Source organism: Gadus morhua, chromosome 1, assembly GCF_902167405.1.
Source record: "Gadus morhua chromosome 1, gadMor3.0, whole genome shotgun sequence".
Lineage (NCBI taxonomy): Eukaryota > Metazoa > Chordata > Actinopteri > Gadiformes > Gadidae > Gadus > Gadus morhua.
This window is the reverse complement of record NC_044048.1, coordinates 19,124,491-19,151,644: the sequence shown is the minus strand read 5'-3', so window position 1 is coordinate 19,151,644 and position 27,154 is coordinate 19,124,491. Positions and strand designations below refer to the sequence as shown.

General features: G+C 45.7%; 3 protein-coding genes across 8 annotated transcripts; all 3 read right to left on the bottom strand.

The window, feature by feature from the left end:
• Positions 1-4,583, bottom strand: LOC115548200 (acidic mammalian chitinase). The gene is made up of 12 exons (XM_030362662.1): positions 4,450-4,583; positions 4,140-4,198; positions 4,018-4,047; positions 3,321-3,525; positions 2,663-2,719; positions 2,415-2,580; positions 1,970-2,094; positions 1,737-1,860; positions 1,456-1,638; positions 1,248-1,364; positions 945-1,077; positions 1-858 (listed from the first exon to the last, which is right to left on the bottom strand). The coding sequence occupies exons 2-12, from the start codon at positions 4,162-4,164 to the stop codon at positions 572-574; spliced, it is 1,452 nt and encodes a 483-aa protein (XP_030218522.1). The 5' UTR covers positions 4,165-4,198; positions 4,450-4,583; the 3' UTR covers positions 1-571.
• Positions 4,584-5,065: 482 nt separating this feature from the next.
• nfascb (neurofascin homolog (chicken) b) lies at positions 5,066-19,140 on the bottom strand. Of its 3 annotated transcripts, none has more exons than XM_030362638.1 (27): positions 18,943-19,140; positions 15,656-15,778; positions 15,423-15,528; positions 15,135-15,325; positions 14,921-15,043; positions 14,507-14,725; positions 13,903-14,014; positions 13,445-13,632; positions 13,220-13,351; positions 12,754-12,897; positions 12,490-12,601; positions 12,218-12,381; positions 11,965-12,112; positions 11,223-11,347; positions 11,038-11,139; positions 10,578-10,775; positions 10,407-10,477; positions 10,078-10,300; positions 9,808-9,923; positions 9,122-9,332; positions 8,847-8,969; positions 8,310-8,483; positions 7,770-7,901; positions 7,571-7,640; positions 7,211-7,222; positions 6,839-6,874; positions 5,066-6,677 (listed from the first exon to the last, which is right to left on the bottom strand). In XM_030362638.1, exons 2-27 carry the CDS (start codon positions 15,729-15,731, stop codon positions 6,422-6,424), a joined length of 3,564 nt encoding a protein of 1,187 aa, XP_030218498.1. In that variant the 5' UTR covers positions 15,732-15,778; positions 18,943-19,140; the 3' UTR covers positions 5,066-6,421. The 3 variants fall into 3 exon arrangements, with proteins under 3 accessions (XP_030218498.1, XP_030218511.1, XP_030218506.1); XM_030362646.1 differs by lacking the exon at positions 18,943-19,140 and adding an exon at positions 16,388-18,507 and having other exon boundaries at positions 6,422-6,677; XM_030362651.1 differs by lacking the exon at positions 7,211-7,222.
• A 741-nt stretch (positions 19,141-19,881) lies between these two features.
• On the bottom strand, positions 19,882-25,524 carry LOC115547996 (calcium-independent phospholipase A2-gamma). 4 transcript variants are annotated; one of them, XM_030362564.1, is made up of 10 exons: positions 25,357-25,515; positions 23,144-24,669; positions 22,743-22,895; positions 22,491-22,648; positions 22,268-22,362; positions 21,929-22,100; positions 21,769-21,826; positions 21,348-21,542; positions 20,379-20,880; positions 19,882-20,294 (listed from the first exon to the last, which is right to left on the bottom strand). In XM_030362564.1, exons 2-9 carry the CDS (start codon positions 24,590-24,592, stop codon positions 20,422-20,424), a joined length of 2,739 nt encoding a protein of 912 aa, XP_030218424.1. In that variant the 5' UTR covers positions 24,593-24,669; positions 25,357-25,515; the 3' UTR covers positions 19,882-20,294; positions 20,379-20,421. The 4 variants fall into 4 exon arrangements, with proteins under 4 accessions (XP_030218424.1, XP_030218430.1, XP_030218415.1 ...); XM_030362570.1 differs by lacking the exon at positions 19,882-20,294 and having other exon boundaries at positions 20,306-20,880; positions 23,144-24,594; positions 25,357-25,524; XM_030362555.1 differs by lacking the exon at positions 19,882-20,294 and having other exon boundaries at positions 20,307-20,880.
• Positions 25,525-27,154: the final 1,630 nt, after the last annotated feature.

Here is a 27,154-nt window from a genome sequence, read left to right as displayed (position 1 = left end):
TTTATTTTTTAATAATTTAATTATCTTAACACATTTATTATTGATAAGAACATGATTAAAACTAGCGTACTTTGAGCTTTTTTATTTTTTATATCACCTAATAATTAAATGGAGCTGTTTTACTATATTAAAGACTGCCAGGCAGTTGTATATTCAGGTAATGCCAAGATATCCCAATAGAGAAAAGATCTCTGGACTTGGACTTTAATACATACATGACCGGCTTTCTACAAGCTGTACAGTACAAGTTACTGATTCATTTTCCAGGATAAAAGACATTGAACACGCCTGTGTCTGTGTGTCCTTGTCTCGTGTTTGTATTTGAAAGTATGATTTTTAATGGATCACAGCAGCGAAAGGGATCAATAGAACAGTGTAGTAGTACAACTCAAAGCAAAAATGTATTTGAAACCTTTATTCTTAATCGTATTTAATAAAGGCTAAGACACGTTTTTAAAAAGGGGACATATTTGAATTAGATACACAGAATTCACGAATCACCACCAAGAGAATATTGTGTTCCCCTCACAAGCTTCAAAATAATTGCCGAATCACTAATCAATGTTAACCCCTAGGCCCAATTACAGCATTTGCAAATGTCATTGAAAACAAGGCTGGCAGGACACTTGTGTGTATAAGTCATCCCATGGGAGCACTGGTAGAAGGAGTTGACGTCCTTATCATTGCTATAGAGGCCGTCTGGCTTGCCCGCACAGAACGGAGCACCGGGAACCGGGGCGGTGGTGGTGGTGGTGGCGGCGGCGGCGGTGGTGGTGGTGGTGGTGCTGCTGCTATGAGTGACGTTTGGCAGGACTGTCGGAACTGTTATCGTTGTAGTGGGAACGGGAAGTGGCCCATCTGGTAAGGAAAGGAACGGTCAGCTCCTATCGAAGATGCTTTGAATGTTTTCTGTGTGAAGGTGGAGTGTGGAGATGGGTGTTTACCTGAATTCAGAAGAGCGCGGAGGTGGCTAATCAGAGGATTTTTCCCCTCATTGCAGAACTGTCCTGAGAAATCATCTAGATCAAGAGCCCAAATGAACGCTCCTGCATACTTGTTGGCTTTGAGGTACTGCACCTATGGAATGAAAATAAACCGTACAATAAATTACATTTATATGTGAAACAACCAAAACTAGAACAATTTCACAAACTATAAACTGTAACAGTTCTTTCTGCACAGTATTCATATTTTCATGCCCATTTTGGTTATTTTAATATTGTTATACTACTCCACACATGTTTTACCTTGATCTCAATGCTCTCCTTGTTGTCATATCCAACCCATTCGTTTCCTTTGGTGGCGTACGGCACCTTCTGCTCTTCGATCCAACCCACCTTTGCTCCTTTAAGGAACGGGCAAATCTAGCATCCAAACAAAATGAAAGGGGGATGTGATGGTGCAACAAAAGCATGAAGGAAGGTGGAGCAACGCTGCGCTGGTCTGAAGCAACACCTCGTAGTAGGCCCAGAACCCTGACTCCCGGGTGTAGGCGCCCGCCGAGGCCGCTCCGCTGGCTGGAGACCCCAGTCCTGCTGCTGGCCCGGTCGTGCGAAACGTCCGCCCATAGGTGGCGATACCGAGCAACAGCTTGTCAGTGGAAGCTCCTTGGTCTCTCCAGTACTTCATGGCAAAGTCCTGCACACACGAGAACATTTAACAGCAGAACCAAAAACGTAAGGGACTTATCGGATCGTAAGGCCTCCCTTGTGGAAGACGAGTGGCTGTAAACTCACCACGTTGAAGAAAATGTTAATCCCCTCGTCAGAAGAACTGCGGTACAGCGGACTGTTGTGACCGGTCTGGGGGTCCCATGCTCCATGGAGGTCATAGGTCATAACGTTGATGAAATCTAGAATACTAAATGGAAAAAAGATATGGGACAACTTGAGACCAATTGGGATAATAATATTGAGATGTTTTCACGAGGGCAATGTTTGAAGGCTCTTGCTGTCGTAACAAGACTCACTTTGACAGCTCAACAATCTCAAAGCCGTTGTCAATGGTTTCCTTCCCAGCAGCCACTGCGCCTGTGACCAGCAGCCTCGGCCTCCTGGTCTCAACTGCCTCTTTTTCAAACGCATCCAGCAACTCCTGCACCAAAGAAAGAATTAGGAATTCACTTTTAGAGTTGCAAATAAATTGATTATTTGTAAAATTATAAAATAGATAACTTGTATAATGGTAAAAATAATAAAGAGAATGATAATGATAACTTATATAATAATATTAATAAGAGTAATAATAATGATGATAACTTTTATTATAGTAATAATGATAAGAGTAATAATAATGATAAAATAAGAGTGAAGTCATGTGTCTAACCTCCATTCTTAATTTGGGTCACCTAATAATCATGGGGTAATAAAAGATGACATGCTTATCAATAGTTGGACTTTGAGTAATGGACTGACCCTGCAGAGCAAAGTAAACCTTTGCTTGTCTTGGGGTGGGCTACCCCGTGAGCCAGGATACTCAAAGTCCAGGTCCAGCCCGTCAAAACCATGTGTTCTCAAGAGATGGATGGAAGACTGGATAAATCTCTGGCGGTTGTCAGCAGTAGACACCATGAGGCTGAACCTAAATGAACAAGTAGGACATGTGTAAAGAACCGGCTGTAGCATATAAAGTATTCATCTTCATATTTTCACTTTTTACTTACTGTGAGGTTCCAAAGTTCCAGCCACCAACAGCCAATAATGTCTTCAAGCTGGGGTTGCTGTTGAATAAACACGAGAAGACCATTTTGAATACTTTTCTAATAATATTCGTCTAAATCATAGAATATAATAAAACTTTATTTTCCATTTGCCTTGATTTGTCAGCAGTGAACAACGTCCCTCCCTGGCTCTTGTAAAACATGATCATGTGGTAAAACCCAAGTCAATAAGGACAGGAATCGGCAGGGATCTCACCATTTCTGAGTGCCGATACAATATGCATTATGATTCAGTAAATAGAGCTAATCTCTAAACATTGTTTTTTTCCCATCTTGTATTTTATGTGGTATTGGTTTAACGTTGCTGTAGTGCAGGTTTGCTGGCGTATAGTTTCTTTAATGAATGTGGCAGAAGAGGTATTTAATGCAAATTAACTAATAGATTTTCTTCCACTATAATTACATTTATGTTTTGTCTTGTCAATCTGATGATACATTAACTGATCCCCCCCGACCCCCATCTCTGCAATCTAACGTTAGCAGATCTAGAAAGCTTGAAAATAGCTAAATTAATACAAAGAAAAACGCAGTGGTCTGTATTTTAGATGTTCTTTTCCAAAGTGTGGTTTGTTTTCAGTAGTTGTTAACTTGGTAGATGTACCTTCTTTTGAGTTCGTTGAAGGACTTGTAGAGGACTTCGTCGTTCCATTCGTACGTGACAAGCTCGTTGGCATGGTTGAGGATGGAGAAGGCGTAGATCAGATGTGTGCACAGGTGGGGGTCCACGTTAGCAGGCAGGTATTTACCCACACCCGGCCTATACTGGGACCAGTTGGTGAAGTAGCAAACCAGTTTGGTGGACGTCACTGTTGGAGAGGAAGCACGACACATGATTGGACGTGTTGCATAGACTAGGGTGACCAGGCGTCCACGTTTCCCACGGATAGTTTTGGATAGATTTATTAAATATGTAATTGATTTTGAAATGCCAAAAGGTTCCAGCTTGCTTATGAATATTATTTTCAACAGCTGGTCGTTAGTTTTGTGTCTCTTTGACAGGCTGTGACCCCCTGGGTGTATTTATCAACCTTCTAGCCTCAGCCAGATACGAGCTGATGCTTGGCGTGGTTTTGCTGGTTGACCAAAGCCTTTAACACAGTAAGCCTTCGGGCACATGGGCCTTCTGCCAATATATGGATCTCCAAACTACAAATGGTCAGCTTTTCTGTTTGGGGAATATGGTCACCTTAGCATAGACTGTATATTTATTGTATGTATGAGCGAAAACAAATTGTAAGTATGAACAAAAACTAATTATAAGACATAATTCAGAAAAGTGTATGAAATTGAAGACATACCCACTTGGAGGGACATTAAAAGAACCAATCCTAAAAACAAACAAGAGTTTTATTTGATGAACATTGAATTAATATTTCCAACAGGTATGGTATTTTACTGATGAACAAAAGGAGAAACCTACCAGACAGGATGGTTAGGTTGGCCATGGCTGGTTGTGGTTTGCTCTCGTTATGGTGACACCTGCAGGGAAGACAATCTGCATTCATCACTCATCCAAAACCAAACATTTAATTCATTTTTTAATATCAATCAGCTATTGGTTGAACACAAAACATAATTTCCCAGAACTACTAGACTACTAACTCATCACTGGATTTTTTTTCTCCATTAGCAGCAATCAATGAATATAAATACAAAAAATGAATATGAGAGATAACAGATTATTATATGAATGAATAAAGATTACACCAGACACCAGAGCAAAGACTTACAGATGTTGGAGGATACTCTGGACGCTCTGCCTGTGCTGCAGTGTTATTTATCGACCGGGAGTAGGTGTGAGGATCAAAGGCTTGCCTCCTGACCACACAGCCGGTACAGTGCAAGATGTCTCAATAGCTTCAGTACATTACGACTACGTTAGGCGTCTTCAAAAATGATTAACTTCCCTATCTGATTTATCTTGATTAGGGTAATTAAGTAGTTGGGTAATGTAAACCATGCATCTGTTTTACAGTTGCACTAATAAAAGGGCTGCGCTGTGGATAAGATAATATATATGACGCATGCATTTATAATGGATTTCCTGGTATGTGCTTTATTGATCCAAGATTTTTATCCAAGATTTACTTCAGTTTATCCAAGATTTACTTCAGTCTTGGGAATCCCTGAACATCAACACTGAAATATTTGGATTCAGATCCTTGACTGAGCAGATTGTGTCATAAAACTGGTTAGCAAATCTTCTCATATATAAAGTGGCTCACTTATATCTACGCCTAATTGGAAAAGTAAGTGGCTCTAGTTGAAGAAATAGCAAGCAATGTTTAGTTATTGTGGGGGAGGAAGGCCAGGAAGAGGAATACCTCATGGGATCGTCACTTTAAAGAGATTGATATTTCTGATTTTGAGTGTTTATTGATTTACTTGCATTTGAATTACTGTTGTTGATAAACATCGATCATGTTACAAGTAAATTAAAGCAAATAATATAGCATGCAAAATAAATACAGTTTACTTCCATATAGATCTTAAATTGAATACCAATAAAACCCACTAAGATAATTGTGCACAAAGTCTGTCTGCCTGTTTACGATAGTTTTATGGAGAGTTTGACTACAATGAAGCTCTGCTTTCACCTCTTGTGCTCCAATGAAATGAAGCTACAATGCAATAAAAATTGAAAAGGCGTGCCGTAAAATTATAAACTGGCAGCACAAGTTTCCAAGGACATACTGTCTTTCGAAACGTCATTGTAAACATCAGTGGAATATCAAATGTTGAAGTTCAAACAGAAAGTCACTCCATAAGCCTCCTGGCCATGATGGCGGGTCATGAGGTCACACCACTTACAGAGTTAAATATAGCAGGAGTTAATGATGTGTTTATAGATGGGACCTATTCACAAAACTATTTTTCATTGGCTTAACTCTTCTTTGTTCCAGACATTGACCTTTTCCAATTGCGTGACATGAAGTTACTCATCTTAAAGGGTTTAATATAGCAGGAGTTAATAGATGGATTAAAGATGGGACCTATTCACAAAACTATTTTTCACTGGTTTAACCCTTGTTTGTTCCAGACAATGACATTTTCCAGCTTTATCCATTTAAACTTATCCTAAAAACAAAGTTTTTACCAAAATTGCAAAGAAAAGACACAAATAGTCACTCAGCTCTAGAAGTCAAACAACACTGCATGAAAACATCCAGCCAAATATTGGTTTGTTCTCGACGGGGGTTACGGAGGCAGAGGAGCGTGAAGGTTAGTGTTTTGCTATCCCGACAGACTGCTCAGACAGCAAGGAATACATTACAAGGGGGGATGATCTGCAAGAGATGCCTTTTGCACGAGAAACAGTAAAAACACACCTCAAAAGCACACATGCACAAATGAACACACAAACACCCATGCACACACACACACACACACACACACACATACTGCGTGACACTTGGCAGAAGACAATGCTCTTTCAAATCCATATTTTTTCATCTTTTTGGTGACCTCTGACCGCTCACAACCTGTTCTGGCTGAATCTTGTCCGTCAGAGTAAAAAGTCAAAGTGCACGTTGATAGAGATTAAAGGCACTTTGTGCTGCATACGTTTCTTATCGTCCTGATGTTTGTCACCGTCACCCGAGTGGGTGGGTGGTGCTCCCAGTCTCCTCCTGGATACAGTTGGACGCCATGAGGGTCTTGCCCCCCCCCACCCCCGGGTCTTTACCAGAGCCCGGACACGGGTCAGGCCATGGAGTAGATTGCGTTCATGGTGGAGTGCAGGTCCATGTTCCCGCCGTAGTCCATCTCGTCCCGGACGTCGCGGGCGTCCCGCGCGGCGTCCTTCCTGCTGGTGCCCGTGTACTCGCCGATGAAGGAGCCGTCCTCGTTGAACTGGATCTCCACGTCGCCGTAGTCCACCAGGCTGTCGTCGCTCTCCGTCCGCTTCATGATGGGCTCCACCGAGGCCTGGCCCCGCTGCAGGCCCCGCTCCTCCTCCCTGCGGGGGGAGAGGGGAGAGGGGAGAGGGGTTGAGGCCGCAGGTCCGTGAACCACGACAGCCTGGACCGGATCTCAGCCGTCACCGTATGTGTTTAGGTTGTACCACGGTGCATATCGTGGTATTTCATAAAAGATAAAGCACAGGAGGAGATGACTTACCGTCGGGGGAAAGGAAGAGTGACCACACGTGCGATCCTGAAATGATGAATATTGTTTTACAGAAAAAGCATAAAGCATTGTATGGTAATACAAAAAATGTGGATTCCTTTAATGCACTATCCCCCTCCTAAAGGCATAAAACCCATTGTATGGTAATACACAAAATGTGAATTCCTTTAATTTATGCTCCTTGTCCTAAATCAGAAGCACACTGTTTACTTAACCATTAATCATGCAAGCCACCACGCTCCGACATAGATACCAAGGTGCAAATGTTCGTATATGGCCGATAAATATCAATAGGATATTACAATAGTAAACAGGTTTTACTGCAGCCATATCAACAGTGTCATTGTGTCAGTGGGTTCGTACCTTTCCAGAGACCTTGAATAATCCAGTGTGAAAAATTATAGTTTGGGAAGTTTAAGAAGAACATAGATTTAAATGGATAAGGTAGAGTGAATTGGGGGAAGAAATAAGAAAATTCATGTATTTAGTTCAAGTAGTAGTACAATAAACACATTAATACTGTTTTATACATGAAGCATCTCTGATAGCAGTGCAGTCATAAACAACATTCATACACAGCTGCAGAGTGGCTTTCTGTAGAAACGTACTATTTATTATATATTATTTCCAGTCCAGTATTTATTACCATTTCATGTCGTCAGTCATTAATATATGACCCTACAACATGGAGGGGTAGGTACGGTTTGGTGTGGGGCAGCTCACCGATAGTCGAATGTTCCCTCCTGGTCCTTGTCATCCACAGGCTCTAACGAAATCTCTTTCTTCTCCCGCACTAAAGCATCAGAAGGAAAAGGACGACCATGTTAAGCACACACACTTCAATAAACAGGACCATGCCGATTGTTGAAATGCACCTTTCAGGACTGAAGGTACCAGACGTCCAGCGCTCTACCGACAGTACCTGGGTACTTCCCTCCCCGGCTCCTCTTGATGAAGCAGACGATGAGGAGGAAGAGCACGATGATGGCCACGGCACACATGATGCCGATCAGCCAGCCCTTGGTGGAGAGGTCCACCTGGTCAGTGGCATAGGCTGGAGACGCAGAGGCACAGAGGCTGACAAGTGTGTGTGTGTCTGTGTGTGTGTTTGAGTGAGTGAGTCGGTTCTAGTGGCTCTGCCATAAGCTGGTGACAGGTTTTCGTCTTGGACTTGCCAATACACTATCTGGCCTAAAAGGCTTGTATATCACAATGACCGCCTTCATTTTGGAAGTTTAGGAGCATTGGAATGTTGGTTATCATGTTGGTATAATGTTTTTTTGGGTCATTGTTCTTTAATCGTGAATTCGTTTCTCACGCAGTACATGTCAAAACTACGTTTTCATTAGCTTTGGCTTTGATTCATTTAGGATTTTATGGCAGAGCATCGCCGACCAACGTCCCATGATGCATTCTGATGTTCGAGCACTGTTGTACTCGGGGTAGAGAACAGAGCACCCACCTTCAGTGGTGTAGTGGGCCGACTCCTCCGTGTGCCACTCCCCCAGGCCCACCTGAGTCTTGGCCGCCAGAGAGAATCTGTAGCGGGTGTAGCGGTCGTAGCGGCGCACGGAGAAACTGGTGACGTTTGAGTAGAACTCCTCCACGTGCATCTCCTCTCCTCTGGTGGCGTTCACTGTGGTCGCAGAGGGAAACATGATGGGGTATGGGGGAGAATACTCGAGGCGGGACCTGACGCGGTACTCCAGAGGATGGTACGCTACATTGAGGACTGCGTACTTGCGTGTGTATATCATGTTTTGAGGCACAACAACTGCCTTGATAATTGGTTACTTAGACACGGACCGTTGCGTTGTGTAGTGGCTGTGAACCTGAGAGTTGTCGTGAGGACTTGTGCGGTGCATATTTAGCTGGGGTGGCGTCGACAAATCACGACACATTTGCCTCGATTCAGTGAGCTCAGGAGTCTCGTGTACAGCAGCGAGGCCCTGTCCTCTGTTCGCTGTACAAACACTGTTTGGGAGACAAAGCCGCTTGCCTGTCTGGTACTTGAGCGTGTAGCCGGTGATGATGCCGTTGGGCTCAGCCGGCAAGGCCCAGTCCACATAAATGGTGTCCAGATGTCTCTGTTGGATCCGGAAGGACTTGGGAACAGATGGGACTGCAGACAGACACACAAACAAGGCGAGGAAAACATGCAGCATACGGCGTGTTGAAAACACACATAATTAGTGTGGATTAAGTTCTTAGTCCGGGATATAGTGCTGTGTTTTGTGATTAACTGGTTTGTCGTGCCTGATTGTAGCTTCTTACCTCCTTCGGGGGTGGAGAACTGTATGGTATGGCTGGGCGGCCCGTCGTACCGGTTGTTGGCTACCACGATGTGCATCTTGTAGTTGCTGTAGGGTAGCAGCTCATCCAGGACACCCGTGTACTCTGTGTCCACGGCCGGGAAGCCTTTGGACTTCATGGCCCGGCTGACGCTCAGCCACCTGAGCTGGCTGCTGTCCCTCCAGTAATACACCTGGGGAGAAAATACAGCGTATGAGGGGACATTCAGAGGATGTAAATTCCAGTCAGTGGCAGTTTTCTTTTCCATTGAATCAGTTTGTTTATTTGATAAGAAGAGGAAAGAGGAAATTTAATTGGATTATTTTGATACAAAGAGAATCATTTTTTTATTTGTTTGGTTACAAGCTCAATCAAAAATGACAAAAAGATTCAATATTAGTGTTATATAGTGTCAGTGTTATAATATATATGTTTGATATTTTAAATTAGGAGTTTTGGCCATTGATGTACAAGTGTGAGGTGGCCGTTCATGTCCTGTCGTCAATATGTAAAGTATGGATTGGTTCCTTGTATGGTTCCAAAGAATGTAAATCTCAATAGAAGGCAAATCTTCACCCTCAAAACAGGACATTCAAACCGATGGGTGACATCACCGATGCTACACTCACATCGGTCTCACCACATAGTCAATGTAGAGGTAGACTCGCCTTGTACTCCTTGAGCTCCCCCATGAGGCTGTTGCGAGCAACAGGGTCCCAGTGCAGCGTCACCTGGGTGCTCTCGATGTCCGACACCCGCAGGTTCAGGGGAGCAGTGCTAGGCCCTAGGGAACAGGGCATGATGCACTACCATTATTTTATATAATTTAATACTTCCCCATTAAATAGTTTGCGGCCCCATAAGAAACAGTGTAAAGGTTTTCTTCCATACATTGATTGTGACGCTGTTAACACATTATAACACAACACAACACTCACGGTCCTCTCCAGAGTATCCGATGATGACCTTGGACTCGGGTCCCAGACCGAAGCTGTTGAACGCCTGGACCTTGATCTCATAGGGGGTGAAGGTGTCGGCGTCGTAGATGTAGTATCTCAGCCACTTGGTGGTGGCGTTCTTCCACTCCTCTCTGGAGTCCTTCCTCTTCCACCACACCAGGTACTTCAGGTAGGGCCCGTTCCACTCCCGGTACGTCAGCGGCTGGAGACGCCGCACCACGATGGGGGAGAACCAGTCAAACAGTGACGTGATTAAAACGGAATTCACTGCGCTTTAAGGACAACCAGAGATTACGCTCAGGACAGACCTCCCAGCTGATCTCCATGTTGTTCCTCCATGTTCCCACTCCCCGGATGTTCCTGGGAATGACGTCCGGGGCTGGAGGGGAAAACCGGACAAATAGATGAGTGACAAGGGGAGTGATTATGGCTTCAGCTCACCTCCGCTCTGTGCTCCCTGGGTGGTACGTTAAACTCACGTGCCCCGCCCGTCTGCAGGCGTGAAGACACCCTGCTGGGCCGGCTGGGTCCGATGGCGTTGACGGCGATGACCCGGAACTCGTAGTAGGTGTAGGGCGTCAGCTGCAGGATGACCGAGTTGAGGTTCCCGGGGTAGGTGGACAGGTTCCTCCACTTGCCGGGCAGCCAGTCGTCCTCGTCGTACTGCACCTGGTACTCTGAGGAGGGGAGGATGAGGCCTTTGATTAACTCACTGACTATTAACTGACTGATGATCAGTTAGGAGGTTGCATTCGGTGCAATATCAAGGTAATACTCAAGGTAATAAAAACTCTTTATTTATTATGTCTTTATTTCCCCCCCATGAACAGATCCGTCTCGGTTCATTCGGCAGCGGGGCCTCGGGCCGTGCAGAGCAGGAACACAAGAGGCTGGCTGAAGGTGAGAGGAGGAGCGTGAGGCTATCATGAGGTCGGTGACCTGTGATGGGGCTGTGGTTGTGGTCCCCGGGCACCCAGCTGAGCCGGACGCTGCGCTCGTGGGGGTCTGACAGCTGCAGGTTGGTCGGGGGGTTGGGGCGGTCTGCGTAGGAGGAGAAAGGCGCTGAGTCAGGACGTTAACCTGACTCTCGCTGGGGCATGTCTCGTGGCTCAAACACGCCGTACCCATCACCATGAGGCGAGCGGAGGCCGACTTCTCGTCCATCTCTGTCTTGATGCTGCAGGTGTATTCGCCGTCATCCGCACTGTTCACGGTGGTGATGACCAGGTTGGATTCGTCTAGGGAGATCCTGTGGATAGGGTACAGTGAGAATTACTTCAGCCATTGGTTTACTGATTGTTACTGTTTTACACCTATATGTTATCACCATGCTAAAATAACGATTAAGGTAATTAAAATCAATAATGAATTAATAATAATAAATATAAATATAATTTTATTATATCTATACATAAATTAGAATACGTATAGACTGACAAGAATTTTCAAAGGTGCAGTTATAGGATTCCCTGGAATCAGCGTTGAGATTGTAGATTGCAACCGTCTGTTCATGCAACCTCAATGGTGCCATTGGGCACCAAAAAGATGTTATCATCTACGACAAGTGATGATGTTCCTTGCTAGATGTATACATGTATTTAGTTATTTAGTCTGTACAATTATTGGTCGCTTCCTCTCTCGAGCTGTTCTGGGTGTCCTGGGCTGCTGTAGAAACATGGTGGTGCAACATGGTGGGCTCCCTGTCAGAGGACCCCCTCCCTATGTCGATATAAAGGGCTCATTCTAAGGTGACGAAAACACGACTTATTGTGTTTATATTTGCATTATTTCCAAGTCCTTTCCACTACCTGTCACTCCATTCTACTCCCTGCACCTCTAAGTTCATATGTTTGGTATGAGGCACACCTCCAGTTCAGCGAGAGCGGCCGCTTGTTCTTCAGCCAGGTGGTGGTGACAGGGGTGGAGGCGTCTGCTTTCACACCGCACTCAAAGGTCACGTCGCTGCCACGGAGGACCTTCAGGTTCTGAGGTCTGCTCACAAACAGCGTTGGCTCTGAAAACAGTGAGCAGGGAGGGTCAGTGTATGACATCCGCTTTGTACGGCTAGGAAAGGATGAGCAACTGTGGAAAGGTAACAGTTATCGTGGTGCATGTCCACCTTTCACTTCTACTCTGATCTGGCTCTCGTCCCTGCCCGCGATGTTGGTCACGATGCACATGTACGTCCCCGTGTCCTCCAAGCGGATCTGCTTGATCTCCAGGGTGCCATTACTGTGGGTCCTGAAGCGGTGCCCTTCCAGGTTCCCCTGCCCATACTTACTCCTACGTGGAAGAAAAGCTAAATGAGAGATACGCTTTTACAGATGCAAGCCTGAATCAGCTGGTGAGGGGAATCTGGCGTTTTAGTTTTTGTGAATGTAATGTTTGTACCATCGCAAGTCAGGCACTGGAGAACCAAAATATCGGCATTCCAGGAAGGTATTGCTTCCCTCCACCACCTTGAGATGCTCTTCCTGGGGTGGTATGATCCGGGGGGTTGCGTCTACAGACACAGAAGAGTATTCATGATGGTCCATAGCTATAGCTTTAGCTACCTCATGCGTTGGTTCACATTACTCGTAGTGATGGAAGGATGCATCACATGTAGAGCCCTGACTGTAGCATGAGATGCAAGGCAAGGAGGTGGGAACTCACGTAGCACATTGACATAGGCGTTGGCAAGTAGGTAACCAAACTGATTGGAGGCGTTACATTGATAGACACCCGTGTTTTCCATCGTCACACCACGAAAGCTCAGTGTGTCCCCGGACATGTGCCTGCTGGGATGGGGGAGGGCAGCTGGGAAAGACACACACAGAAACATATATACAACACTGGCACAGTTAATACAGTCAACAGCTATGTAAGGACACTAGCATCTAACCTCAGTACATTATTCAGTGTGGTCAAGTTGAGTAGATTTTTCTATAGCCCTTTATCACAGTTAGAGTCAAAGGGCTTTGCAGGCCCATATTTGACAGCACCACCAGTAACTTTTACATTTACATTTAGGGACGCTTTTTTTTTCAAAGCGACTTGCAATGATTACATTTGTCAGAAGAAAGAGAAACAACAATATGTATTAGGAACTCATTCTATTGCTGAGCTCATTCAAACCTACTGTCTAATGCCTCGCCGTTGATGAACCACCGAATAGTAGGCCGGGGAATCCCGTCAGACCGGCATACTAGGGCTCCATTCTCCTCAGGGGCCAAAACCAAGTCAACCGGCTTCTCCAACCAGAATGGGGCCGCTGCCAAACAGAACGCGGGAACGAGTACTGATGGGGTTCCTTGTATTCATAAGCAACTTAACAACATTGTTTTCTACAATTAATGTCACTCACCTTTGACTTGGACAATTATCGTTCGCTCAGTGTAGCCAATTTTGTTGGCAGCTGAACAGACGTATTCACCGATGTCATCAAAGGAGGCCTTGGGGATATGTATCATCTTGTTGAAGTTCTTTATCCTCATTCCTGGCTTCACCACTAGTTTCTCCCCGTCTTTGGTCCAGGTTATGTGAGGAGTCGGCCTGTTGTAAACACAGTCTTTATTTAAACAGAGAGGCGACTGCTGGAGTAGCAATGACGTGGTCCACCGCGGCTGAAAGGGTCAACATAATAATCAGAGTAGTAATTAAGGTCTGTCGACGAAAGACACTTTATCCAGCCCCAGCAAGCCATCTGTATCACGTCAACCATCTCACCAGTGTTACACCAACTAGCACTGGTCATAACAGGACAACAGTGGTGGTGGTGGTGGTGGGGAACAATGTGGCCTATTGATGGTCTCCTCTACTCACACTCCTGCGGCGATACACTCCAGGAGCAGCTCCTCCCCCTGCAGGACCAGGACTGAGCTGGAGGACCTGATGGGGGACAGCCAGGTGGGGGCGGCCTCGGATACGGTACGAGCTGCAGACACCACACACAACGCACCGCACGCACAGAGTCCTCAAGAGGTGCTGGATTAGGATTCAATGGGATCCTCGCTAAGCACATTAATTAGCGGTTAGCTAGCTTGGTATTGATTAGCAACATGATGCCTGGAGAGCAGAGGCCAAATGAAGAGAGAGCCCACACTCACCACCACACAAATGGGGGAATGGGGCAGGGGGGGGGGCAAGTCGTTAGAGGTGGTCTGAAATCAAACAAAGGGCCTGTGAGTTAAGACACCATATTAGAACACACGTGCCGAGGGTAACCACTGTCGACTGCTGTGGTTGTTGTTATAAGCAGTAGGGATAACTGAAAATTAAAAAAAATGATGTATTAATCTGTTAATAAATATACAGAGAGACAATCTGAAACAGTGGCCTGTGATAACTGTTTGCTCAGGACGCAACGCATCTAGGAAACAAGTGAAGTGCAGGCTGAAGTTTTTTGTTGTGGTACGCGTTCACTCACTTGTGATCACCTTGACCACCACAGGCCTCTTCTGCTGGATGCTGTGTTTGTGAGGGAGCCGGGCATTGCAGCAGTAGTCGGTGTGGGAGTCGTTAAAGAGCACATTGGAGAAGTAGAGGTCCCCGTTAATGCCGGTGGAGACCCGGCGGTCCTGCCGCACAGCCTGCATGGTGGGGAAGGCCGTCTGGATGGGCCAGGAGAACGGCCGAGCGAACGAGCCTGCAGTAAAACACGGCCTTGTTAACTGCGGCCCTCGTAAAGGATATGGGGCACCAGACAGTGGTGCAAGCACCGTATAAACACAAGGCGTTGAGCTCCATGAGGCCGGTGTCGGCGGGTGTGCTTGGGTCCGCCTGTTGTGTGCGGTTTATCGGAGTGTGTTCCAACAAGGGTCGGCTCGGGAAAGGCACTCACAGCTGGACATCCAGTAGGTCTCGGGTCTGGGCGGCCCGCGCGGGGGGTCGCAGGAGAGGACCAGGGGGAAGCCCACACTGACCACCACCGGCTCCAAGATCTCATTTGGCCACAGTGGAGGTCCTGACACAAACAGGGGAACAATAGTTAGCTTTTTACTCAGCGTGACGCTGATCCCACGCGACACCGGCGTATTTTAACAGACTGGACTCACTTGAAAGCCGCAGCAGTATCTTGTTGGAGTACGCAGAGCCGTGTTCGTTGGAGGCGATGCACTGGTACTCCGCCTCATACTCCTGCGGGTCCTTCCAGGCGTAGATGTCCAGCGTCCCGGAGCGCCGGCGCATGGAGGCCTGAGGGTCACGCGCCACGTTGTAATACTTCCCGTTACGCCTCCACGAGAAGCTAACCGAGGCACGTGAGGAAACAACACAAGACAATGTGTTCATTGCTGCAGGCGGTGGTGTGGGTGAACATCCAGGTCTGTAGTGGTGCTTCTTACATGGGCTGAGGGTTGCCTTTAGCTTCACACTCGATGACCATGGTGTCCTTCGGGTCAACAATGTGGTCCTTTGGCGACTGCGTCACTATGGTTGGAGGTTGTCTGACTGCAAGAGGAAAAGACAAATCGTTTACCTCAGTGTGTTCTTTCTCTTCCGCGCGGCCAAATGGAAAGTGTGTTATTGAAGCTGGAGTACTTGGTACTAAACTGTGGCGCAATGGTTATGGACTCACTCTCCAGTGGGATGTCCAAGGCACGTATGCAGTGCCATGCTAATAGCAGTAGGCCTGCTGGAACCAGTGTCCCCATCGTCACAGTGCATGGAATCCACCAGTGGGGTCACTACTCACATGCACCTGGTCACAGTGGAGATAGCAGGGGACATTTTAGTAATAATAGTAATAGTTATTAAAATATTTTATTATGCTATATTTATATAAATAAATAGCATTTGAACACTTTATTCTTAAAGCATACAATGCAACGTTCCCATCACTCCCTCACTTGCCTGACACCATCAGACTATAACAGTGGCTCTTTTGTATTCTTATAACCGGGTTTTTTCACAGTCTACATAACAAGGCCGTGAGTAGAAGCTAGCGAGAAACAAACTTTAAGCTACTGTGCAAAATTATGAAATTATGAAATCCTCACTGAATATTAAATATGAGTTTAGAATCAATTATGTCTTTATGCTCATCAGCAACGTCCATCTTTTGTCTCTCCCAGGTCTTATAGGGCCTGGAAGACTATTCCCCAGTGTTAATGTTGACACCGAAATGGCGGACAAAGACACAGTGTAATACAACAGCATTCATTACACTGTTTGTTTTCAGACTCCTCAAGTGGCAAGTGCAACACAAATGAAGGCTTACAGCCATTATGCCCATCGTAACCTCCACACAACAAAAACAATTCCCAATATCAACCTTTTCTTTTTTCCGCTTGAAAGGGAAGTAGCCTACCTGCCTCTAGAGTCAGGAACCCCTCCTCCCCATCTCTGTATTGTCTCCTCTAGTCCATTGACCACTTCCACAAATGTCCGCGGGGAACTATCCTGAAGTTGGTGTAGCGTTTCATTTCTCTGTCGTTCATTATGGCGGGGGCGGCTGGAAGCCCAGGAGAGTGGCCGGGCTTCAAGAAAGGAGGTTCTTGTCTGACTTTTACCAGCACTCTGCCCACCCGTCTCATGATGAATAATGAATGAGATGCTGCAGGAACCACCTACACCATCACTCATTCTCAGTTGACACGTCCTAGCTCCCCCTGGTCTCAATCAACCAGCCATTCCACAACAAAGGGGTGATATTCAGAACAGCAAAGCGAATCACAAGCATTCAGAGCAATGGATACCAAGAACTTCTCCCAGAAGAATTAGGCCGCTCTAGTATCGTCATTGTTGATTCAGAAAGAGGAAGAAATTCTTGGAAGGTTAGCTGCGGTGACTTGACACACTTTGAAATTCCTGTCAGCTCTCTGACATCAAAGTGTGGGCCTTATTGTTGGCTCGTGAGAACCTGGAATCAGATGAAAGACATATTTGTCTGCCTTCTCGCTTATTAATTAAACATAAAAACAATTGACCCGGTTTAAAGAAATCTTAATGCCATTCTCAGTTTGATCCAACAAAGTTCATGAATCTTTTGTTCATCATTAGAAACCCCCCCTCTTGTGATACTCTATTCAAAACAATTAGCATATTGTCTTGCTATTTCTCCCTTCCTCCCTTGTCTCCATTTTTTCTCACCAGTGGAAAATGTCTTTGGCATTCAGCCGTCAGTGACCCACGAGGAAAGAATAAGGTTATCTTTTCCTGACAACATCCCAGGAGAGGTTGCCACCAAGGCAAACAATCTGTCTCTGTCCCCAGTTCTGTCCTGCGTAGGCGGCCAGGCATCCACATGGGCACCCGTACACAACAGAAAATAAACGATGGCTCTATAACGGGGCTACACAAACACAAACACAAACACAACAAATCTAACTATCAGAAAGCCCGATTGTATTAATACTTGTAACCAACCACTGTCAACGACTGCTGCCCTGCTACTGACGGGCCAACATACTCTTACAACTCGCCACGCTCGACCTGCTGTCAGAGCACAGAGTGATGTGAACAGTTAAACTCATATACTGTAGCTCCCTGTGTTGAATCCGAGAGAATAAACGTCACCAGCAGTGCGTTGACACTCTCGCTCCCCTGAGGCGCCAAGCTCCCCTTCGCCCCGACCATCTGTATGACGAACACATGACAACAAAAGCCAGAGAGTATGCTGCGCCACTTGGCTCCCTGCTCTGGGCTCTCCTCGCACATCGAGCAGAGCAGGGATGCGTGCCAACCACCATATGGGACGGTCGAGAGGCACAGTGGGTGAACACACACAGCCCAGCTCAGTGACCACAAGAGACCCTCTATGCCAGGGGGGGTCCCCCCGCGCAACAAGGGTCCATGTTGTCGAGGATGAACGGATTTCAACTCCTATCAGAGAGGAACTGTGCTAGACAGAATGCCTGCAATGAGATGCTTTGCATGTGTTTGTATTAGGAGAGGGGGCGGGACTTCTGATGGAGCGATATTCGTTTGGGGAGGGGGTGGAACGAAGGTCCGATAGCTGAAACAGCCTGGGAGTGAGGGTAGAAAAGAATGAGGAGAGATTGGATATGTATTCTATATCAACTAGATCTACGCCCACAAAGCTGTTGTTGTTTGTCTTGCTCCAGTGAATGTTTACTGACGTACACAGCTCAAAGATTGTATGAGAACGGAAATTACGTTTCGGTCAACCGGATATATACAATACAACTTTATAAACATTACCTTCTCTCAGGTTAAGGTCCAATGTTTGTGTACAGAATGACAGAACCTGTATGACGTCAAACCCCACTTCCTAAGTGTATTCTACATATTTTTATCCACACGCTGTATAAACAGTATATATATATATAGAAATATATCAAATAGGTGCCTCAAATATTCAGTATGACATACAAAAGTAATGCTATGTAATTGATTATTTTAGTTATGATGGACTGTAAACACATATTAGCATAGGCCCCTACAGTCTAACCTCGACCAACTTGTTTAAAAAAGGATAAACAATAAGTTATTTCTCTTTTCCCTTTAACAACACAAAGCTGCGATGAGACGCCCATACAAGGCTGTCGTTGGATGCATGCCAATAGTCTATACACAAGGGAACAAAATAATAAAGAGATGCCTACCAATGCAACAATTAAAACATAACTTGTCACACTGTCCTGACCTGATGCTCAGGTGAACGACAATTCCTATATCAACAAGCATTAGTCAACCTACAGGCAGGCGCATTATTTAACTATTATTTAACAGTACAGGCAGGCGTTCACGTATACATGACCACTTATTTTTTATTAATTTTGTATTGCTTTTTATAACTTCGTTATGCTCTGGAAGGGTGCTGCATCAATACAGTATAACTACTCAAGCTACTAACTTACTATACAAATAATGACAACAGATCTGAACGCCAAGAGCTCCTACCTTCAAGCGGTGTGCGGTGAGATCCTCGCCCCCCCGACCACCTCCTCCACTGGATCTGCTTTAGGCCGTACTCACATTGTCAACTTAAATGTCAGGTCGTAGTTTGATTTTCTGGGACCCGCAGCATCTCTCTCCACACGGTGTTATCTGTTACCAGGCTGACCCTGTCAGGTCAGAGCAGGTGAACCGATGAGAGGAGGAAGGAACCAAGCGAGCCCCCGTCCCCCGTCCCCCCCCTCCTCCCGTCCCAGCCCCCCGCCATGTGCGACGTCAGCACAGTCATCACACGCTCTGGTCACACGAGCGCTAACCGCTGCCTCCGGGGTCACAGAATAAATCCTTTGAGAAATCCACACGTTAGCATCACGTCATCTCCATTGTGATGCTAGATTCAACTAGATTGGTCCGATAAATGAAGACATAATTAAGATTATCATATGTTTGCTGGACCTGATATTCAACCGATTTCTGTAATCAGTATTGGTTTTAATGAAATGAAAGTATGTTGTGTTTATCACTGGGGTTATTTGTCAATGGACTGAAGGTGTGTGCGTGTGTGTTTGTGCGCGCATGTGTGTGTGGGTGGCCAGTAGTTACTGTCCTTGTGTCTTCGCTCTGGCTGGCACAACCACAAGCTCTCTCTCACACAAGGCCTTTCTGTTTCAGACAAAGCCTCTCTATTGTTGACGGAGAGGGAGCAGATTTATAGAGAAATTAACCCCTCACATTCAAGTGGCTCTGGGTTAATGCTACATAGGATTTTCTACTACCTAACAGATTAAGTATTTCCTGCATACCCATAGCCAGAATGAATCACTTGGTTTTGGACGTGCAGGTATTAATAGCGTCAAGTTGTACATTCAATAATACTTCAAGTTGATCCCATTAATAATGTGATAATGAAGTAAGGATGAATTACATGGGTGATAACCATCAATGTAATATTTTCCAAAATAAATTTTATTACAATACTTTTCACAAGCCAGTTATACATTGTATACATTATTCACCCATTGGAGTGAAATACTATTGTCTCATTGAGATCGTGAAGTGCCAATGTCGACATACAGTACATTAAAAATGTCAAGTGCTTTGATTCACAAGAATAAATCGTGTACGTTGGTATTGTGCGCCACGTGGAAAGGTCAACCATTAGCATACCAATTTCATAAAATTTAACTGTACAGAATTGTTCAACCAAAGGTGCATTCAATTCGTTTACATTCACATCAAGCTTTTTCTGTGCATGCTATGCATGCTAAAACAGATCCTTAAAAACACATTGCTAATCTGACACATTGAGGATGCAATCCTTCCTGTGTGTGAGTGTGTGTGTGTGTGTGTGTGTGTGTGTGTGTGTGTGTGTGTGTGTGTGTGTGTGTGTGTGTGTGTGTGTGTGTGTGTGTGTGTGTGTGTGTGTGTGTGTGTGTGTGTGTCTGTGTGCATTCACCTCCTCCATTCAACCCCCTCTGCCACACCTCATACCCATCTCTGCTTGGCCTCCCAGGCCCGCTCATAGACCCAGTCCTTGGTGTGGCTCGCGGCCGACCGCTCCGCCCCCAGAACCAGACACAGCCTGGCCAGCTTTAGGCGGTTTCTGTCCAGGTACACGTGGGTGTCCCTGCGCAGGTTGTCCAGGACCCCCGGCCGGCTCTCATCCAGAGAGACCTCGGCTCTCAGCATGGGGTTGAAGCGGAAGTAGACGTCGGGGGCCAGCAGGTCGTCCAGCAGCGTGTGGACCCCCTCTGTGTCCGTGGCGCTGCATATGAGGTTGCTGATTTTGGCCCTCCAGCTGGTGGTGGTGGTGGGGCCTCTCTTCACCGTGTCGTAGCGGCCGGTGCCCAGAGACAGAACACACTGAAAGGGCTGCCTGGGCCACAGCAGGCGGCTCTCGTGCACAGCCAGCGCACACGGGTTGTTCAGGATGATTCCTCCGTCCTGCAACCACGGATGTACCGTATATATATACACAGTTGTATCCTTTACATTAGAGTCTCTATAAAAAAAGTCTTCAAAACCAATGTTTACATGTTAATAGTAAATGGACTGCATTTATATACAACTTTTTTGTAACCAGTGGCCGCCAAAAAGTGCTTTACAATATTCAACATTCACCCATTTATACACACACATATTATTATTACACATATTTATATATTCACACACCGACGGCAGCGTCGACCGTGCAAGGCGACAGCCGGCTCGTTGAGAGCAGTAAGGGTTAGGTGCCTTGCTCAGGGACACCTCGACACTATGAGGAGCCGGTGATCGAACTTGCAATCTTGCGGTTACCAGCCAACCCGCTCTACCTCCTGAGCTGTGTGACAGGCGAGCCCTGAAACAGCTAGTGTGCTGACAGTGATAGTGACACCACAGGGGTCTGTGATTAGCATCACCTAGCTTACCTGATGGATGTCGCTCTGCAGCGTGAACTCCTCGAAGTAGCCGGGGGCCGCCGACGAGGCCCGCACTGCCTCCCACATCGGGTAGACGGAGCTGCCTGCGTAGCGGCTCAGAGAGCCCGGCCTGTGGTTGTAGTTACGGAAAACAAAGGCCTTGGGACTGGTGCCCCAGTTCACCACGGCGCTGACCGCAGAAACCTGGACAGGGAGCAACCCAACGTCAGTTACATGTGGGACGTTCTCAATATGTACCGCTACAGTGTACAACAGCTAACATCTGTGTACTTTAACTCATCATCACTCGAGGTCCATGTTGGACAATCCAAATCTTTATATCTTACAAAGCATCAGTATATCATCAGTAATACTAGTTCTACAAGTTTTTATGTCGAAATTTAACAATAGTTTTGACTTTGTTTTTTACCTTCGGACTCAGCACATCTCGGGATGTCCTGATTAGTATTTCTTCACCCATCCTCTCCCTGAAAGAAGCCAAACCGATAAAGTGTTATTGCAGCCTTCCAGAGAGCACTAGGTGCCCCCCAATGTATTGAGTAACAGCCTCATAAAACCCGTGTCTCTACCGCAGTATCTTCTCCCAGGTCTCTGTGTTGTAATAGGAGTGGCTCCAGCCCATCTTCACCGTTCCCACCAGGGGGTTCTGCCGGAACACGTCGGAGCCGAAGCGTCTGTACATGTCCTCACACTCCTCCAAGGAGAAGCGGGCCAGGCCGAGCATGAAGGCCAGGACAGCCCCTGTGGTGTTGCAGCGGGGCGACAGAGAGAGAGAGAAGGAGAAAGCATGCAGTGGTGTGAGAGGAGGCTTACATTGAAATTGTATACATGCATCTTATTTTTTTTGGATGGCTGATTATTGTTCAGACTGGTGGAGTCTCCTCCTCCTACACAACGTCTTGACACACCTGTGCTTACTCCGCAGATGTAATCAAAGAGCTGGTGGATGGGTCTTCCTGTCTCCGCCTCCAGCAGTTTTAACAGCTGCAGAGGCACCAGACCTCTGCGGAGGCCGGAGGGCATAGCGTTAACATGAGCCGCCAGGAAGCCCGCAGGCTAGCTAGCTCACGGACCGCTACACCAGCAGTGAGAGACAGACGGACAGATATATTTGGTAGGACATGTAGTTACCTTGTACCGCCACCGTCAATGGAGAGCACCCTTATTCCACGGCCTTTGACTGGGTCCACGTAGCCAATCAGAGCCAAGGTTTCTCTGATGGCATCCTGAAGTTCCTGGTGATCTCTATGAGCACGTCGCTGTTTCAACATTTTAACCGCTGTCTTTTGCTGGAATGACATGACTTATTAGTTACATTTACTTGATTTGGGTCTATTTTTTCATAGTTCTATATTTCTATATTTCGTCTTCTGTATATCCTACCTGCCACACGACCGCTTTGCATGATGGGTAGCGGACCAGGTGTTGGTTGAGGGTCTCGATACAGGTTCTGAGATCGTCCGGAGACAAGCGCTGCTCTAGATGACCGATCCATGTGTAGGTCATCTCCTCAGCCTCGTTCCTACTCAACCCAGCCTGAGAATACAGAGCATAGTTTGCCAACAGCTGGAGCTAACTTTCATGACTTTGTAGGCTTTCTCGTTATGATCAACTGCTCGTGAATTTTTTAAGACATATTGAATATATGATATAGTGAAATATTAAAGTTTACCCTGTTCCTCTGGATTTTTACTGAACACATTTTTGGCATAACATAAAATGTTGAGATGAATGTCGTACTGTCATTTTGTGCGTATTATGATTGAACGATTTGTTCCACCCACCTTTCTTTTGAAGACGGCCTGTGGTGGTGCTGGTGTCTGTGTGGAGGGACTGCTCTGGGCCCAGGGAAATGCTCTGAGATAGCCACCAAGCAGGCTGGGGATGGCACTTGTGGGTTGAAGAAAGCAGTCCACAAAAGACACCACCTTTGGTTTCTGGGATAAGTACACTTGGGATTCAAGCGCTCTTAAGTAACTTAAAGCATCAGCTCCGTCATCTTCTTCTAAGGTTTTGGGTCCATTGAAATACTCATTCACGTGGTTAGCCATTTGCAGGTAGCTCTCCCCAAAATGGGTTGTGTTGGTGCTGGAGTGGAAAAGCCCTTCACTTTTAGAATTGGAGTGTTTTTCCTGATGCAATTGTGAGGAGTTAATTTGAGTTTCAGAGGTAGATAGTTCTGAAGGATCCTTTTGACTGCTGTCTACTGTCTGCCTGGGTTTGTCTCCAAGGAATTGATCTTTAGAAGCATTATCTTCCACTTTGGCACCAAAATATCTGTTGATGTGGCTTGCAAACAGAAGGTAGGCTTCTGCTATGTTGCTGGAGGTGTTGCCTTTATCTGGCTCAGCATCTATTTGCCCTCTAGGCTTCTGTTCTGCTGTTGTATTACTCTTTCTTTGCCTCCTGGTTGAAACTATATTGGAGTGCACATTTTCCAAGTCATTCTGAATCGTTAAATCTGATGAACCAATTCTGGAGAAAAATGTGTTGACGTGATTTGCAACATGAATGTAGTTCTCTCCGAATCTCGTTGCCAGAGAGCTTGGGTGAAATAGTTGCACCCCAGAATGTTTGGCAGGCGATGCTTCTTCTTCGGGTGGAGTTTTAGAGGACCTGTCCTTGTCTTCACGCTTGAGTTCCAGTGCCGTGTCCTTTTCCTGAAAAACTACCCTATCTCTGACCGCCTTCTGACTTTGATTACGTTTTCGTAACCTGCTCACATATTGTGGAGCGGCTAACAGAAGACTGGCGTTTTCTGCAAGAGGAACAGGATGTGTGTCTTTCTTCTGGAAATAAACATTGATGTGTCGTGACAGCCTATTAAAAGAGTGGCCCAGACGAGCTCCCAGGGCACTCCATTGGAAACCCGTCGGAGACTCCTGTATGATTCCGATGGGAGGGCTGGCCTTAAAGTCACTCCGGTTGGAGGATGAGCAGAACCCAACGGCCTGGAGGTATCTCACCTCCCTGATGCTATTCCTGGCCAAGTGGTCGGAGGTAGACCGCAGTATGCAGCGCCCGCTTATCTTGGCATTTCTGCGTCTAGCTCTTTGTGTGAAGCTGTGGCGCTGGAGGCTGTCGAGCTGGGTAGGGTTGAGACTGAGGTCAGAGCAGAAGGGTGGCCTGGCATAGCGGGGAAGGCCTCTGAGGAAGCCAATGAGGAACCTTAGCCTACAGTACGATGGTAGCGTCCCTGCACTGAAGAGGTTGGTGCAAAGGTAGCGTCCCATCTCTGGATTTAAAGGGAAATGTGGAAATTTGCAGTCTAATTATATATACTAGACGTGTACCAGAGTCCTCTGGTATCCTGGAATAACAAACAATTGTATGGTATTAACATTCTTGTCGTATTATGAAATAAACATGGTAATGTGGAGAAAATTATTCAATGTACAAAGTAATCGGTGGACCGCATCCTCAACAAAGTGGGGTATCATTAATTTAATGACCTGAATTGAGACACATATTGAAATCTCTCCCAGCTAAGGTAAAGAAATGGATAAGGCCTGGGTCCAAGGGGGATTGATCATGCTCTACCCAAACCAGCAAAAGGTAAGTATAGTCATGGTTGAATATTGGCTGTGGATTTATCCGTGCTTTGGAGTGTAAAAAACTGTAAAGACACACGCGGCATCTCAATTCTAAACCTCAAAATAATACCTCAAAATAATAAGCGGTCCAGTACCTCTGCCAAAGGTATACACGTTTGTTTGTTGTTGGTGAATGGAAAGAGCTTCACCCTAGTTATTCTAGTTAACAATCATAATAGTAAATCATGGCTATAAAATGATTTACTGATTTACAAAGTTAAATAATTAATAACTTAATAATAATTTCAGAAAATAAAGAAAATAAAGTTAAATAGTGGCAAGGCTGCAGAAACCATACATTGAAACAGGATTTACATTAATGTGATCAAGGTCAACAGCTTGGTGGCTTACAGATTCAATAATATGGAAATAAAATCATTATCTACTTCAAGCCCAAAACATACCTTATTCTATTGCACCAATCATGATTGTTCATTCTTCCATTTAGCCAGTTTGCTGTGCTTTAAAGTCTTGTACACAATTCCACAAAAGTAGCTAGCATGTTGACACTAGAGTGTTTTGCTATTCCTGCTATACATAGAGGAGCTCTAATCTAATTGGCTAAACTGGCTTAGGGGTGGACACCTCAGCCCTGCTGGCTGACCAATGCCGTGCAAGGAAACAAAAGCTTAAGGTCATGTGCCATTGCGACTGACTGTACAGCACAAGAGCACAAGGCTAATATTAGGGAAGACAACAAGTTGTGGATCTTGAAAGCCAGGAGGCCCAGAGCAGGCGTCAGAGGACACCAGCACAGTCCCTCTCACATGAAGGTTACAGGACAGGGACAAGCCTGGAAGAGCCACACTTGAGTTTCTTGTCAACAATGTTTGATTCCCTCTATTAATCCCCTTCTACTCCAATGTCTCTAAGAAACTATCTTTCACCAGCATCTTATTTTATAGATCTTAGGTCAGTTCAACACAAGAATGTCCACATGAGTTGAAAGGGGTGTGGCCCACTCTACCGTGTATGCAACAGAGCTATTGCGTAAGCGTTGGGTACAGTCACTCACATGCGTACTAGTTTGTACTACCTGTATCAGCCACTGGTGTCTGGCTGATAACACTGTTGTAGCGGAGACGGACCTCCTCTTTGATCCCTCCTGGGTCTGGCTTCTGCCCAGCACAGTCACACATGATGACAGAAAATATAATGTCACTCGTGTTACAGCATTACTGACGTTTTTATTGCACAAACCATACAAAGGTGCGATTTGACGTTGTTGATTCCATTCTGTGTTGGCCAAGGTAATGCCACAGTATAATCAACATCAGGCCTTCAAATGTTGTCATTCTTGAAAATGCATTCCTTCAAAAACACATTTCATCACTTTGCTAGCATTTTATTGCGACAGCTTGTTTTCCAACCTTCATTGTCATCTAGTGGCAGATGCCCAGCAGTTTTGTAATCCATCCCATAAATAGTCGAACTGCCATCCAAACGATCAACGTGTTTTTTTTGCACAGCTTCCGGTACGGCACTCATCCCCACGTCCAGTCCACTTCAGGCGATTCCTGGCAAAGATGGCGTAGCTTTTGTCCATCCAGGGCCTCAAAGGGGCCCACATCATGAAGCGCCCCAACCAGCCCAGGCCGACGGCGCCGTACATGACTGAGAACGCTGGGATCCCACGGTGTACCTGCAGAGTTCACAGGAAGGTAATGGTAAGTATATACAACATCATTTCCCCTGACTACACCAATTAGAAGCTCTGCTGCAAAGACAGTATGCTCTCCAGCTCTTCTGACAGAGTGAACAGAAATAGAAAATGTGTTACATTAACTGTGTTTGATGTTGTGATTATAATTTAGAATTATGTAAATGCATGCAGTACAGTGTCTACATAGTACATACACACATCAAATGCATTGCTAGCACTATGAATTAGAAGATGCTCACCTGGTCCCTTTCATCAATCACGTGCATCTCATCCATGGCCGCGTCGTAGCTGACCCCTGCGAACTCACCTCCGTCATAACCAGGAAGTGAGATGTCAACAAATGTGACTTTTTCTGCTTTGTTTCTCTGATAATACTGGAGGAACCGTATCTCTGTCACACAAATGGGACAAAGTCCATCGTACAACACCTGCAATTGGTTTGAATAAATGATTATACTCAATTATAATCATTATACATTAATTATACGCAATTATAATCATTACACTGCCTTATTTATTTACCCCATTGTGATTCAGTA

Bases quoted from the DNA above. Each gene is read 5' to 3' on its own strand.
- LOC115548200 (XM_030362662.1), bottom strand. From the start codon at position 4,164: ATGGCCAACCTAACCATCCTGTCTG. The intron at 2,581-2,662 runs GTAAGTAAAAAG...TTGTTCATTTAG, and splicing joins TGGAACTTTGGAACCTCACA to GTTCAGCCTCATGGTGTCTA. The intron at 1,639-1,736 runs GTGAGTTTACAG...TCGTGTGTGCAG, and splicing joins TTAACATTTTCTTCAACGTG to GACTTTGCCATGAAGTACTG.
- nfascb (XM_030362638.1), bottom strand. From the start codon at position 15,731: ATGGGGACACTGGTTCCAGCAGGCCTACTGCTATTAGCATGGCACTGC. The intron at 14,015-14,506 runs GTGAGTGAACGC...TGGTGTCTGCAG, and splicing joins GGTGGTCAAGGTGATCACAA to CTCGTACCGTATCCGAGGCC. The intron at 13,352-13,444 runs GTGAGTGACATT...TCTGTTTGGCAG, and splicing joins GATAATTGTCCAAGTCAAAG to CGGCCCCATTCTGGTTGGAG.
- LOC115547996 (XM_030362570.1), bottom strand. From the start codon at position 24,592: ATGGGACGCTACCTTTGCACCAACCTCTTCAGTGCAGGGACGCTACCA. The intron at 22,896-23,143 runs GTGGGTGGAACA...CTGTATTCTCAG, and splicing joins AGGCCGTCTTCAAAAGAAAG to GCTGGGTTGAGTAGGAACGA. The intron at 22,649-22,742 runs GTAGGATATACA...ATGTCATTCCAG, and splicing joins GCAAAGCGGTCGTGTGGCAG to CAAAAGACAGCGGTTAAAAT.